Here is a 15,442-nt window from a genome sequence, read left to right as displayed (position 1 = left end):
CATTGTCAGCGAATGATCAGACCCGCCAGAATGTGCTGAGAATCTCTCCAGAGTCGCTACCCTAAACTCATTCTCTCTTTCACTAGTATCCTCTTCCGGCCTATTCTATTCTATTCTATTCTATTCTATTCTATTCTATTCTATTCTATTCTATTCTATGCTATTCTATTCTATACTGTCAAGACATCCACAATTATGGTACTCAGTACCGTTTGTTTAATTATTTCTTTATTGAATCTCTTTTTCTTTTGTGTTGTTTTTTTTCAGTTTTATTGATGGGCAGTTAATAGTTGGGAATAACACACCACCTCACTGTTCATCCTGTTCGTCCTGTTCGTCCTATCCAGTCTTTGTTTCCCCCACATCACTGAGGTGTAGCACTGCCCTCCCTGGCTCATAATAGGGAATTCTAATAAAGAATGTCTGCTTAGCTTTCAGGGAGGGCTGGTGATTGGTCACACACATGCACTAAATATTAAAATATTTGGCTGCAAGACTAAAATATGCATCAATCTCATATAATGTTGACACCTCTTTTGTGGAGTTAAACAATGAGAATAAATGCAGACAAAAAAAAAAAAGGATTGGCGTAATGAGATAAATGCTTCTAAGGCATACGCAGGGGGCGTATCCCATAGTGAGACATCGAAACGAATGCTAGGAATGAGAACACAAAGTTAATGACTGTCTCTTTTGTTTGCAGGCAGATGTAATGTCTACTTGCCTCCTTGCTACTTCTATATTCATTCAGATTTTTATAGTGAAAGAATTTGAGACCAGAGTTGGTCTTGACAGTGTTTATGTAATAAGAGCTTACCCCAGGCCCAACTGTCGGCACACCACCTCAGCATCAGTGTCATCCCACTGGTCATCACAAATGGTTCCCCATCTGCCATTATGGTACACCTCAATACGGCCTTCAAAGTCCTCCAAGCCTCCAACCAGCCTCAGAGGGATCCTGGTCCCTGAGAAACAAATTGTAAAGCAACTTCAAACCCCATAATTGACACACAACCACAATAGGCAGAGATTTTTTTTTTTAAATATCGATTTTAAATGTGCAGCAGCAACATACAACATGGTGACCCAGCAAGCACTGTAACCAACAATACTAAGTCAGGTCTGGGCAGTAACTGGTTCAATGTGATTCTAATATATTATATACACCCAGATCTCACCTTCAGGTTCAGCACAAATCACCCCTGCTTCATTGCCATGGTTACAGTCACTGGTGACAAACTTCCTGCTCTGGCACTCTAGAAGGGAATTCTCATTACCACGGCAACCTAGACGCTCATAGTGGAACAGGGAACCTGGACCAAAGTAGGAATGCTGGAGCGCCGTACCAATTTCACTGCATAAAGAGCACATATACAGAGAAACTCTCCGTTTAACATCATACACGATCATGGAAATGTCTTTAAAAACAACCTTGTAATTTAACTGAAAATTTCGGGGGAAAAAAGCATTTCAATGACAAATTGTTCAAATGAAATAGGAAACACAGTTTTAGCTCACTGACATGATTATTTTTCAAAGGTGTATAAGTTGCAGTGTCAAAGCTGTAATCACATTCAGTTTATTTAGTTTTAAGTCTTGTATTGAGTCTATGAGCCCTGGCCATGAGGCCCACTGTGTATGCCCTAAAGATCAGAATCGGAAAAAGAAAGCTGTGTTGATCCCTGTAGAGAAAATGATTTACTATAACTGCTCTATAGCGATGATAATAACAATAATAACAAGAAAATCACTCAGAGCAGTACTGGAGAGCAGTACTCCACCAATGCAGCATTTGTTTATTAGTTACTGATGATCAGAAATCACGGCAACATAGAATGTGGCCATTTTTTGCCAATGTTCTTTTTATTGTTTTCACAAGATAACAAAAATATAATTACATGTATTAAACAAATATTTCTACCCTACTGATTACTGCAGAGGGCCACTGTTTACATGTCCTCGGGTTCTTCCATCGCACATGACAGATCTGTTCTTGAAACATAATAAATGAAGGGATCCCATATCTGATGAAAATGATGCTGTTGGTGTTTTATTGTATAGGTAATTTTCTCTAAAGGGAACGTTGAAGATAGCTCAGACAACCACCTGCTCACTCTTGGTTTTCTAATGTTTTTCCATGAGAGGGCTACTACTCTCTTTGACATTAATATGCTTAAATCTATAAATAATCGTTGATTCTTTTTAATCGTCAAATCATCTGGATATAAACCTAATATAAACACCTGTGGGACTAAGGGTAGCTGAATCTGTAAAATATTTTGAATACATTGTTTCACTTCTCGCCAAAATTTTTGTATTTCCGTACATTGCCAAATACAATTGAAAAGTGTACCTTTTTCCTTCTCACAGTTAATACAAGTATCAGGTTTAGCGCTATTATATCTGTTCAGTTTTTCTGGAGTTATATACATTCGCATTAACCAATTGTATTGCAGTAGCCTTAGGCGGGTGTTAGTAGGTCTCAGTTGTGCTTTAGTACATGCCTCCTCCCACTTTTCCATTGAGATGTCTTCCTGTAGGTCCTCCCTCCACGCCCCCAGCCATCCTGCAGATATTTCTGTACTTCCATCTATCAGGCATTTATACATTTTGGAAATTAAACCCCTCCTTGAGCAACAGTTATTCATTAGTTTTTCTATGGTAGACATTTCGGGGATGCATAAAGTTCGATTTTGGTGCATTCTGATAAAATATCTCAACTGCAGGTATTTTAAAAAGTCATTATGAGGTACAATAAATTTATCAACTATTTCTCCAAATGTCATCAGGGCCTTTTGCATGTTGTAAAGATCTCCTATTTTTCCCGGTCCCTTGATAGCCCAAGATTTGAATCCCCCATCTGTTTTTCCTGGAGGGAACGAGTCATTTCTCCATATTGGGCTGAAGACAAAGAGAGAGGATGTTTCTCTCAGATGTTTTTTAACTTGATGCCACACTGTAATCATATTTTTCACTATGGGGTTTTTTGTATTCTTTTTAAGGATTTTAGTGGTTGCTGAGTATAGGTATGTCGGGAGGGGCAGGCTTAGCTGGAGTTCCTCCATTTCTTTCCAGAGAGGAGCATCTCTTTCGGTGAAGTAAAACATCAGTGTTCTTAGCTGTGCTACCCAGTAGAACCAGAGTGGATTAGGACAGTTAAGTCCCCCTTTGTCATAGGGTAAGAACAACAGTGAGAGTCGTGTCTGAGGACATCTATTATTCCACAAAAATCTGACAAACAATTTTTTAAGTTGAGTGAACAGGTTACTTGGAGGGGGAAGTGGAATATTTTGAAACAAATACAACAGTTTAGGCAGTATATTCATTTTAAGGAAGTTTATTTTCCCGGTTAGTGACACTGGTATGGGTGCCCACCTGTCTAGTTATTTTGAGATTTCGTTAATTAATGGTTCATAATTGCTGGCTGCAATATATTTAAGTCATGGGACAATTTGAATGCCCAGATATGTAAAACAATCTATGATTTTCAATGGAGTGGCAATATTAGGAGGGGTTTTACTTTCTAATAGATTTAGAAAAATTATCGATGATTTTGATCTGTTTAATTTATATCCTGTGAATTTTCAGGAATGGATTTTTCCATCTTTTTAAGAAATATTATGTCATCCGCAAATAGAGCCAGACGGTGTTCCTGTTGTCCAATTGATATACCGGTTATGTTTTGGTGTGTTCTTACTGCTATTGCCAGTGGTTCTATAGCCATAATGAATAGCAGAGGGGATAAGGGATTTCCTTGTCTACATCCTCTTTGTATTTGAATGGTCTTGGATATATTACGATTAGTCATGATTTCAGCATATGGTTCTGTATAAAGTAGTTTTATCCATTTATTAAGGTTTTCTCCAAAACCAAAATGTGTAAGGATTTCAAATAAATAGAGCCATTCGACCCTGTCAAATGTTTTTCAGCGTCTAATGACAGTAATGCTGTATCTGCTTCTCCTATTTCCTCAATTAATATATTTAGGATTCTCCTAATGTTATGGAAGCCTTGCCTACCTTGTACAAAGCCATTTTGGTTTTTGTCAATAATATTTGGCATTATATTCTCAAGTCTACTGGCTATTATTTTACTCAAAATTTTTAAATCCACATTTAATAGACTGATTGGCCTAAAGTTTTCACACTTGTTATTTGGTTTGCTTGGTTTTGGCAGCAACGTGATTAGAGCTCCTTTTAAGGATGCTGGGAGGATTCCATTATGAAAAGATTCCTTAAACATTTCTAATAATGGTGTCAACAGTCTATGTCTGAACATTTTATAAACCTCTATGGGTATCCCATCAGACCCAGGGATTTTTCTCTCTTTGATCCTGTCAATGGCTAAAGATAATTCCACTAAAGTTATATCTTTCTCTAGTTCTTCTTGAATTACATCTGATATCCTGGGGATTTGAATATTGTCCAATAAATTATTCAATTCAGATGTATTTGGATCTATTTCTGTGCTATAAAGCTTTTAATAAAATTTCTTGAAGATTTCATTAATTTCAATCGGGTCCACAATATTTTCATTGTTATCGTTTTGTAGTGAGGTTATAAGTCTTTCATTCTGTAGTTGTTTGATGCGCCACGCGAGCACTCTGCCAGGTTTTTCACTTTGATCATAGAATGTCTGCTTAAGTCGTAATAAACTTTATAAAGCTTTTGTAGCAGATATTTCAATATTGTGTTTTAAGTTGAAGTAATTCTTGGTGCGTATCCTTAGAACTTGACTGGTAGTATTCTTCTTCTAATTTCTTAAATTTTGTTTCTAATGATTTTGTTTTCTTATAGGTTTCTTTGGCTTTGGAGCCCATAATGTTAATTATTTGTCCTCTAATAAATGCCTTAAATGCTCCTCATCTAATACATCCTGAGCTTTCTATTGTGTTTGTTTCAAAATAATATTTAATTTGTCGTCCAGAAAAGTAACAAAGCCAGTATCCGCCATCCATTTTGTTTTAAATCTCCATTTGGGAATATCACTAGTCAAGTAAGGATCATAATAAACTAAAGAGGTTGGAGCGTGGTCTGACAGGAGAATGGCATCATGGGAAACATTCTTTATTTTACACCTTAGTAGTGCAGAAACCAGAAAGAAATCTATGCGGGAATATGACTGGTGCGTACTGGAGTAGCATGAATATTTTTTTCCCATTGGGATTATCTGCTCGCCAAACATCAACTAGATTCATTTCTTTCATGTAATTATGAATTACACCTCTGCTTCTCAAATGTGATTGGTCCATTCCTGTACTTTTGTCTTTCCATGGATCTAAAGTGCAATTAAAGTCACCTGCCATAATACAAGCACCAGGTAAAGAAGCAATAGTAAGAAATAAGTTTTGGAAAAATTCGGGTTCATCTGTATTTAGAGCATAAATATTTATCATAATTAATTGTCCCCTAAGAATTCTTCCCTGAATAATCAGGTATCGTTCTGCTTTGTCCTTGATAAGATTTTGAATATGTAGTGGAACAGAATCATGAATCAAAATCATGGCACCCCTTGCCTGAGAGGTAAAGGGGGCTGAATTTTACCTTTCCACCTCCTCCTCATCCTAAGCTCATCGTCTTGTGTTAGATGGGTTTCTTGAAGGAATGCTATATTACACTGTAATGTTTTGATCCTGTTCATAACTTGTTTGATTTTTTTATTTTTGTAGCCCTCTGCAGTTCCAGGATGTAATTTTAACCTTTAGATCAACAGACATATGAATACATGATTTGGAATTTCCCCAAAACTTTGAGTAATTTCATACCAAACAAAAGAAACAAGAACAAAAAATTATTTCCCTCAACCATTTTCAATCCACCTGAATGTTTCCCCATCAGGTGTTACCCTCCCTTCATCGACTAGACTTCCAGAAAGCAAAGAGCTGCTCCACACAGCATCCATATTTTCTTAATTGAACAGTGCATATTAAATCAGTGAATTGTTCCTTACCAATCAACAGGAGAGTGAGAGAAATCAGAACTGTGTAACAGATTAACTCTCACTCTGTACTCCACTCCTGTCTCTATAGCCTCAGGATATCAGACTAGTGCTCCAACAACAGTTTTGAATCACCTTTCCCACGGTGTCATCTGTTCATCCATACCTTAGTCTGGTTGATTATCCGACTAGATTTTCTTAATGAAGTGTTCAGCTTCGTCGAAGATGTGTAAGCGTTCCTTGTAAGTCACTATGAGCCGGGCCGGAGGGATCATGCTGTACCGCAGACCTAGTGATCGGAGTTGTCACCTCACCTCCTCGAACTCTTTCACCTTTTGTGTGTCTCTGCTGTCATGTCTTGGTAAAATCTCAGCAGCTGGTTCTTTAGAGGATCCGCCGTTTTGCCCCCGCCGCACTCATCACCGCTTCTTTATCCTTGTAACTCAGGAACTTCATTATAAGGGTTCTAGGTGCGGAGTTGGTTTTATGTTGTCGTATTGGACCAACCCTGTGTGCTCTTTCCACCATAACTAGAATGTGGCCATTTAATATAGATGTACCCACAAACAAAATGACCTTGCGCTGAGCACAGGCGTGTGTTATGCATGTGTACGTTACGTATGGACACTGAATCACCTAAATATGTAGCAAGCGGCAGGAATTGATGGACCTCGGAAACACCCCATAATTTTATCAATTGTTCCTTGTATCATTTCTGATGGATAAGTCCTGATAAGTCGGCAGCAGTCGATTTGTAGTAGGCTGTAGAATGAGCAAGTAGCTCAGGGGATAAGAAGAAAGACTACCAAATGGAAGGTAGTAGGTTCAAGACCCACCACTGGCCTTTAGGGCAGTGGTGGCGCAACGGTTAAGTCTCTGGACTACTGATCAGAAGGTCAGAGGTTCAAGCCCCAATGCAGCCACTGTTGGGCCCTTGAGCAAGGCCCTTTAACCCTTCCTGCTCCAGGGGCGCTGTACCGTGGCTGAACTGTCGCTCTCCCCCAATTGGGGAGAGATGTGAAAATCAGAATTTCCCCTCGTGGGATTAATAAGGGATAATAAAATTTAAATAGAAAAAAAAAAGGTCACAGTTACAGTGACGCCGTACCGCTATCTCGCAATGATACGGAAATCCTTAACAAATCCATGGATCCAGACTATAAGCCACATCACCGTCTAATTAATTGGTCCTCATGTCATTTCTGACCTTACCTGAAAATTTCATTCAAATCCATTTTTGAGTAATGTTGCTAACAGACAGACAAACATATGCCGACTGTCACATAACTCCGCTGTGTTCCTCAGCAGAGTAATAATAATAATAATAATAATAATAATAATAATAATAATAATAATAATAATAATAAGAAGAAGAAGAAGAAGAAGAAGAAGAAGAAGAAGAAGAAGAAGAAGAAGAACCATATCACCCTTTTCTTCTTGGGTGTCTGGATTTCAGGACAAAAATCTGACTAATCTGCCATATTGTCTGTAAACTTCTAGAACATTTGCAATTATAGCCTTACTGTTCAACAACAAATTGCACTCGCATGTCAATGTAGTTTAGAGAAGAGTTTGTAAAAAAAAAAAATTGCAAACAAAATCTGAAATTTCTACACTAATTCAAAACCTTATCAAAGAAGAGGGTGTTTTTAACTAAAACCGCAATGAAATTGAAAATTCTCAGAGAGGTTGTAGATTTGTTATTGCTGATCACAATCACAATTTTGACTAGTCATCGCTACATGTGTTTTTGACAGACATTACAATATCAGCTGCTCTAACCTCACTCCCAGCTGTCTGCATATGACACTGGCATCGCGGTCGGTCCAGTGGGTGTCACATACTGCCCCCCACTTGCCATTCAGGTAGATCTCCAGGCGCCCACTGTTGCCTGATGATCCCCCCACCAATCTGGCTGCTCCTACAGACAAGTAGATATCCAACAAAGAAGCCTGTTAATATGAATAAAATATATTTAAGGTGAAACTTAGTATTTCACCACTGAAAATCTGTACACACTGCACAGAGGAGGAACAGAGGGTTAACAGGCAATCGATTTTCTAGTTCATTATGAGGTTAATACAGCTGCGTTTGAATAAAGAAACATCTGGTGGCATCCATCCATCCATCCATCCATCCATCCTACCGTTCTGGCAGTCACAATAGGCCCAGCCAATGGCACCAGAGTTCTGCTTGAAGAAGCACCAGGGGTTGGTCTCTCGGTCTGGGTTCCGGCAGAAGCTGTGATCTCCCAGACCTCGGCCCGGATATTGCTGCATGTAGTCTGGGAAGTCAGTCCACTTCAGGCATGGAGAGCCTGAGTTTGTGTGGGAAACTGAGCCATTGTAGTAGCCCAGTTCTGTGAAGCCCTCTGAACAGGACAAAGGCACTGCAGACACAAAGAATTACTTGGTATGTTATTTAATCTTTAATAACAAAACCATATTACACGAACACCAACAATGTGCTTAAGAAAGAATTATTCAAAAAAACAAGAATACCAAATCTACTAAGGAAAAACACTATGCTACTTTGGTAATAATTTGGTTGGATAAATAACACTTTAAAAATCACTTTTCTCTCCATGAAGGATTTTACACAAAGTACCAACAGTGGGGCAGTCCAACTGTCTGTCCAACACTTTAGTTCAAAGCAAGATCTGCCAGAAATGTGTGGGGTGACGTGAAATAATGCAACAGACAAAGAATCTTTTAATAGAAAAATGAACCTAAAAAAACATAAGTCTGTCTGTCTGTCTGTCTGTCTGTTAGCAGTATTACTCAAAAACAGATTAACGGATTTGGATGAAATTTTCAGGGAAGGTCAGAAATGACACAAAAGGACCACCTGATTAGATTTTGGCTGTGACCTGACTTATAGTCTGAATGCACAAATTATTTCAAGATTTCAGCCGTCGGAAATGATACGACTGAGCAGCCTTGACGGAGTTCTGCGCTCTCTGAGTGCTTTTCTAGTTGTGTTGTGTTGTTGTTCTGTTTAAAGATATTTACTTCTGTCATTCTAGAAACCAGTGGGAATTCAACTGAGGTGCTATGTAACACCTAAATAAACAATCAACATCCAGCACGAGGCAGAGCTGTCAATCACAGACAGTGTGTCCTTCCGAAGGATGCAGGAACAGCAGGTGTTATTTTAAGTGGAAAGATTAAAAAATGCACTTTGGGGACATATGGTATGTTAGTTATTTTGCAGAAAAGAAGCACAATGTGAGACCTTTAATGGAGAGCATTACAAACACAGACATCCATCCAATATCTATACACTGCTTAATCTTCATTAGGGTCATGGATGGGCTGGAGTCTATCCCAGCTGACTTAGGGTGAAGGCAGGGGACAACCTGGACAGGTCACCAGTCTATCACAGGGCTTCACAGAGAGACAAACAATCACATTCACATCTACGGACAATTTGGAACCACTAATTAACCTCAGAATGTTTTTGGACTGTTGGAGGAAGCCAAAGAACCCGGAGAAAACCCTCGCATGCACAGGGAGAACATGCAAACTCCATGCAGAAAGATCCCAGGCCCAGGCCGGGACGCGAACCAGGGATCTTCTAGCTGCAGTGCGAAAGTGCTAACCACCAAGCCACTGTGCAGCCCTGAATGCAACAGCTGATACAATATTAATACAGTACCGCACCATCATTTACACATCTTATCTGATATAATCTGTCAGAATGATTGCCATATACTGCTTTGAACAACAATTACATGGGGTGATGTACTTTCTTTCTAAAAAAACAACATCAACCACAGCTACTGACTGCATCAACCACAGCTACTGACTGCATTCTGCTGCTTTCATGTCCAGAGAATAATATGTTAACATAAAAACATTCTTCTACAAACTAAAAGAAATAGTGGAACCAAGCTGCTATAGCTTGGTTCCAAGAGGTTTAGTCAATCCATTAACTCAGTTTAGAGCAACAAAGACAAAAATTAGCTGAGAAAGATGCAGAAAAGTGAAAGTGACAGCATGCTAATAGCACAAAAAAATCTAACTAAATTCTAATTCATACAGTATTTAACTCACACGCCAACATCCAAAAGGGAATCAGAAATTTTAGACAAACTTGGAGGTGAAGCTGTAACCCTGTAACAACCTGCAGGCCTTTATAAGAGCCCAACATGTCAATCACTTCCTGTTTTTTAAGTTCCTGAGGAAGTAGGGTCAGTAGGGTTCTAATGATCCAGCTTTTCACATTCCCTCCCAAAAAGACCCACACAGATTTTAAGATGATCCTTACCTTCACTTTGTTTTCTATATAAGTGTCGCCTTTCAGACACCTGCGGAAGAAAAACACACATCATGGAACAAATACACAATGTGAAGAGGAGTCATGAAGCAACAGACATGTAAGGCTTCTGTACAGTTGTTACGATGCACTTTATAAAACAACAACAGATAGGCTGGCTGCATGGAATGTGTTTTCAAAAAAATTGAATCCTCAAACATAAATGACATACATACAGCACATACAGTACATTTCATATGCTGCTAGACAAATGCTGAGGCATTAACAAACAAAGCAGCTGCTTGGAGCCACAGGGCCACCAGAGGGCCCCCAAACCAAAAAAAAAACTTTATTTTAAAATAAATATAAATAACTAACTTCTTTTGTGTTCTTTGAGCCTTTTGAAAAGGGGCACCGTCCATAGGAAACAGCAACAGGTATTGTTTTAAGTTTGCCCTGTTTGTGTACTTTTTTCTTATTAGGTGAATTAATTACATTTGGCTTTGATGAGAGTTTAAGGGGAGTTTAAGGTCAGAAAACCCTGTAGTGAAATACTCAGATCAGAATTGCCTTAAAGAGCTGTTATGAGCCGTGTGTTTCCCTCTTACACTTCGACAGCGATGTGACACAAATAACAATGAGTATAGACTTTGACCTGCAGATAATATGCATCAAACAGACAACCTATTAGAGAACAAACAGGCAGACTGTAGTCTTTGGACCTCTCGTGCTGTTTTATATCTGCACTAAATGGTGTTTAAATGGGTACACAGTGCAGGGATTCAGACCCTGTCGATAACCTCCAGAACTATGGAAGCATGTAAAAAAAAAAAAGAAAAAAGAAGAAGGTTTATGTCATACACTGTTCATACAATAGAGACATGAAACCCTTTAAATGCTTTAAAGCTCTCTGTTAACCATGTTAACCCTTAGATGCACGAGTTATTGGAACCTACACTCTTCCATAAGTGGATCAAAAATGCCCCGTATAAGAATCATTGTGTTTTTATGCCATTTTTAGTCATTTTGGTTAAGAATAATAATTTGTATTATGGTTTGTATGATATTTTTGTCCACACAAGAAAGACTTCATGTTTGAAATATGTTTATTTTTCACTTTAAAACAGATTTTGAACATTTTGATGATTGAAAAAGAATAATATTACACAGAACAGCAATAATATAATGTCGACATCTATTTAGTAGACATTTTTCCACTCTTTGCCTCCAGCTGTTGCTGCTCTCCATCCCTCCAAATTTGTGCATCACCTCTTATATGATATTATCAAAGAGCCTGGGGTAGTAATACAAATATTCCAATTTCTTTAAAAGTTATAGCTTGGTTCCAAGGGAAGGTAAAGTCATTTCATTAACTCAGTTTGGAGCAACAAGGACAAAAATTAGCTGAGACAATGGCGGCCTTTGTTAAAGTACAGAATGGTTTCGGTGGTGAGTAGTAGCTTTTGTCTTTTGACAGCAGATGAAGTGAAAGTGACACCATGTTAATATCACAAAAAATAATCAAACCAAAGCAAATTCATGCACTATTTAACTCACACGCCAACATCCAAAGGGGAATTAGAAATTTTAGACTAACTTGGAGGTGAAAGTTTTAACACTGTAAAACCTGTAGGCCTTTATCAGAGCCCAACAGGTAAAGAGTAACCTAAAAATTTAAATGGAATCATATCAAAAACATGTTGTTTTGAGGAATAGCTGGAAATGAACTAATAAAAACTTTTCATTACAAAGATATTTCAAGAAAACCGGGTCATTTTTGACCAACTTATGCATCTAAGGGTTAAATGCTTACAGATACAGTTTTCATTCAATGAGTGGTTACATTCTTTCCATTTCCTTGTCTGCTGTTCTTCAGATGATGTATGGTGTGAGAGGAGAACAGGCACAGTCATTTCTGATAATATCAAACCGCTGTTCAGGCCAAATATCTGATGATAAAAGCTTTTAAGTGGGGCAATCAAATTTACTGATTTAGGTTCAAATAATAAATGGATTTTAGAGTCTCAAAAACAACACTGTACTGTCCTGCAGGTTATGAGATGCTTTGAGAGGTGTGGACCTGTTGTTTGACATTTGGAAGGCGTTGTTTTCTCTGATATTTTACCACTCTTTTAGTTCCTTAAAAATTATAGAAGCAACCCGATATGTCTCTATTAATTGTTCCTGGAAAGGCAAAATTAATCTGGTCACTGTAGGTTCAAATGGAGGCACTGGAAATAAATAAAAGTTATTTTCTGGAAACTTTTAAGTGTGTTGTAAAGTGGCACAATGGTGCAGTTCACCGCAGCCTGCAGCCTTTCAGCAGCGTCCCTGACAAAGCCTGCTCTAGTCTGCAGACACGTCGTAAACAACAGCTTTATATAGACTGAGTGTTTGCAGCAGCGTGCTCACCTCTGCAGAGACAGCCAGGACCAGGAACAGACAGCAGGGGACAAACCCGGGAACGGCTTTCCTCCGGTCCATAACGCTGAGGGAACCATCTCCTTCCAGTCTTCCACACAACCTCACCGGCTCATCACGCCCTTTGACAGCCGATAAGAAGCAGCGTCAGACCGCGGCTGTTGTCGATCTGAGCAGCTCCAGACATGCACTGAACTGTGGAGCTAAAAATGACGCTGTAGGCGAGGAGACGACATACCGATCTCTCTCTCTCTCTCTCTCTCTCTCACACACACACACACACACAGACACACTCGTGTTTGAATCTCTGCTATAGATTTTACATTACACTCTGGTTGCATTCGTTTGGCCAAACCTCCAACCAAGTGTTATCCTCAAACAGCCCTGGAGGTGAGTCAGACAGGGAGGAGCCTGGCTGTTAGAAATCAGAGGTATGAAGCTCTCATATCATGACCCTCAATGACTGACACTAGAACCTTATCAATAAAGGTTTAATCTATCTATCTATCTATCTATGTTGCGTTTCCAGCTTCAGCATCCATATTGAGGAAGGGAATCACACATTACTGTTTACGTTCGCTTCATTTATTATTTTGGCACCAGAAAATACATCGGTCACAACTTCAGCTTCGCGCTAAAAAGATATATAGTGCGGGAAGTAACGTAAAGTGCTTCAGTGTCAATAAATCACGACATTTAAGACAGCCGGCCGGGCGTTGTACGTACATACGTCATGCTTGGCAGGGCACACAATCCACAGCATTAACAAACATGAGTAAATACATAATAATTTGATAATACGTGGTAACACATCAACTTCACATAACAACTGTATCATAAACAAGCATTCCAAATGAGAGCATAAAACCTAACACCCCCTCTTGCTCTCATCATCCCAAACCATGGTTTTAGTCTCCAAAGAACCATTTCTTGAACTTTGTAATCTTAATCTTTGTTGCAGGTTTTGTTAATATGTCTGCAATCATTTCTTCTGATGGGCAATAAACAATGTCTATTTTCCCCTCACTCAGTGCATCACGTATGAAATGATACTTTACATCAATGTGTTTTGATCTCTGTCTGTTCACTGGATTCTTACTCAGTGCTATGGCTCCTTGATTGTCTCCATGAATCGTAGTACAAGTGTGTACTCTGTTATCCATGCCACTTAACAGCTGAGTTAAGTACATGCTTTCCTGGGTAGTGGTTGCTAGACCAATGTACTCAGCTTCACAAGTCGACAAAGCCACTGTAGGTTGTTTCTTTGATTTCCAGGAAATTGCAGGGCCTTGTTTTGTTAGGCTGAAGCAGTACCCTGTGGTGCTGCGTCTATCTTCTACAGAAGATACCCAATCAGAATCACTATAGGCTATCAGGTTCAAATCCTCCTTACTTTTCTTGAAAGTTAGTCCATAGTCACTTGTACCTTTTAAGTATCTCAAGACGTGTTTAGCGGCTACTAAGTTTTCTGTTTTTGGGTTTGCTAGAGTTTGGGATAGTTTGCTTACCACCCAACTGATGTCTGGTCTGGTACATGTCATGGCATATATTAGACTGCCTACAATCTCTCGATACTCTTTAGGATTAACATCATTTATGATGCTCTCTTCATTTTTGTCTCCCACCAACTTTTGTTCACATGGGGTGGATCTGAGTTTGCATTCTAACATTCCAAACCTTTCAAGCATTTTTATAATGTACCTTGTCTGATTCATTTTGATTTCTTCTCCCTTATGTTCAAACTGAATGCCCAAAAAGTAAGATATTTTCCCCAAATCTTTCATGTTAAATTTTGACCTCATAGTTTGTTTAAATCTTTTGAGAAGATCGCTATTGCTGGCTGCAATAATGAGGTCATCTACCCAGATAATCACTATGATGACATCATTTTCTATGTGCTTCTTGTACACACAGTGATCAGATTGATTTTTCACAGAACCATCTTGTTCCAGGTGGTCATTCAGAAGTTTGTACCAATTCCTCCCAGACTGTTTTAGGCCATAAAGGGATTTCTTTAACTTGTACACTAACTTCTCTCCAGTCTCTGATGTCTTTTCAAATCCTTCTGGTTGCTCCAAGAAAATTTCCTCATCTATTGGAGCGTGTAAATAGGCTGTTTTAACATCCATCTGATGAACAATGAGGTCGTTTTGAACTGCTACTTGCATCAGTGCCCGTACTGATGTGATGTTAGCTGTTGGGGCAAAAGTCTCATGATAATCAATGCCTTCTGTCTGGCTGTATCCTTTTGCAACGTATCTTGCTTTAAAGATCTTTTCCTTTTCAGCATTTTCTTTTAAAGCATATACCCACTTTCCTCTTACTGTATTTCTACCTTCAGGTAGAGGAGTCAGTTCAAATGTGTAGTTTTCCTTGAGTGATTCGATCTCCTCCCTCATAGCTTGTTCCCATCTGGGTGCCTCCGGTGACATCCGGACCTCGCTATAAATTTGGGGGACTCCACACACTGCCCTGTAACAATGATCAACACTTACATTGTTTACATCGTTACCTTTAATGTCAGGTAGATAGTCTTTCAAGTGTTTGGGAGCTTGCCTTTCTCTTTTTGGGTAGCGGTGGTTTTGGCTATGTACATTTTCTGCACTTGTTTGACTTTCATTTTTATCCTGAACTACATTTTCTGCATTTTCATCTTGTTGTAACACATCTGTATCAGTGTTAGTATTCTCCTCATTATCGAATGAGACTTGGTTTTCTGCACTGCCCTCCTTTTCAGGCTTCTTGCCTTCATATCTGAAGGTTTCTGAATCACAATCATCAGTTTGTGTTTCTTGATCAACATTGTTCTTTGTGATAAATTTCACCA

At 38.9% G+C, this 15,442-nt stretch overlaps 1 protein-coding gene across 1 annotated transcript in view; it reads right to left on the bottom strand.

Annotated features, from left to right (window-relative positions):
- Positions 1-12,944, bottom strand: part of si:ch211-51a6.2 (neurotrypsin) — a 37,241-nt gene extending 24,297 nt beyond the window's left edge. The window contains exons 1-6 of the mRNA XM_023262820.3: positions 12,607-12,944; positions 10,207-10,246; positions 8,084-8,326; positions 7,720-7,858; positions 1,179-1,354; positions 818-965 (exon numbers count right to left, since the gene is read on the bottom strand). Coding sequence (XP_023118588.1) covers positions 818-965; positions 1,179-1,354; positions 7,720-7,858; positions 8,084-8,326; positions 10,207-10,246; positions 12,607-12,678 — 818 coding nt within the window. The 5' untranslated portion in view covers positions 12,679-12,944. The remainder of the gene's footprint in view (positions 1-817; positions 966-1,178; positions 1,355-7,719; positions 7,859-8,083; positions 8,327-10,206; positions 10,247-12,606) is intronic.
- Between the last annotated feature and the right edge of the window lie 2,498 nt (positions 12,945-15,442).

Source organism: Amphiprion ocellaris, chromosome 16 (genome assembly GCF_022539595.1).
Source record: "Amphiprion ocellaris isolate individual 3 ecotype Okinawa chromosome 16, ASM2253959v1, whole genome shotgun sequence".
Classification (NCBI taxonomy): Eukaryota; Metazoa; Chordata; class Actinopteri; family Pomacentridae; genus Amphiprion; species Amphiprion ocellaris.
This window is presented reverse-complemented; position numbering and strand designations above follow the sequence as displayed.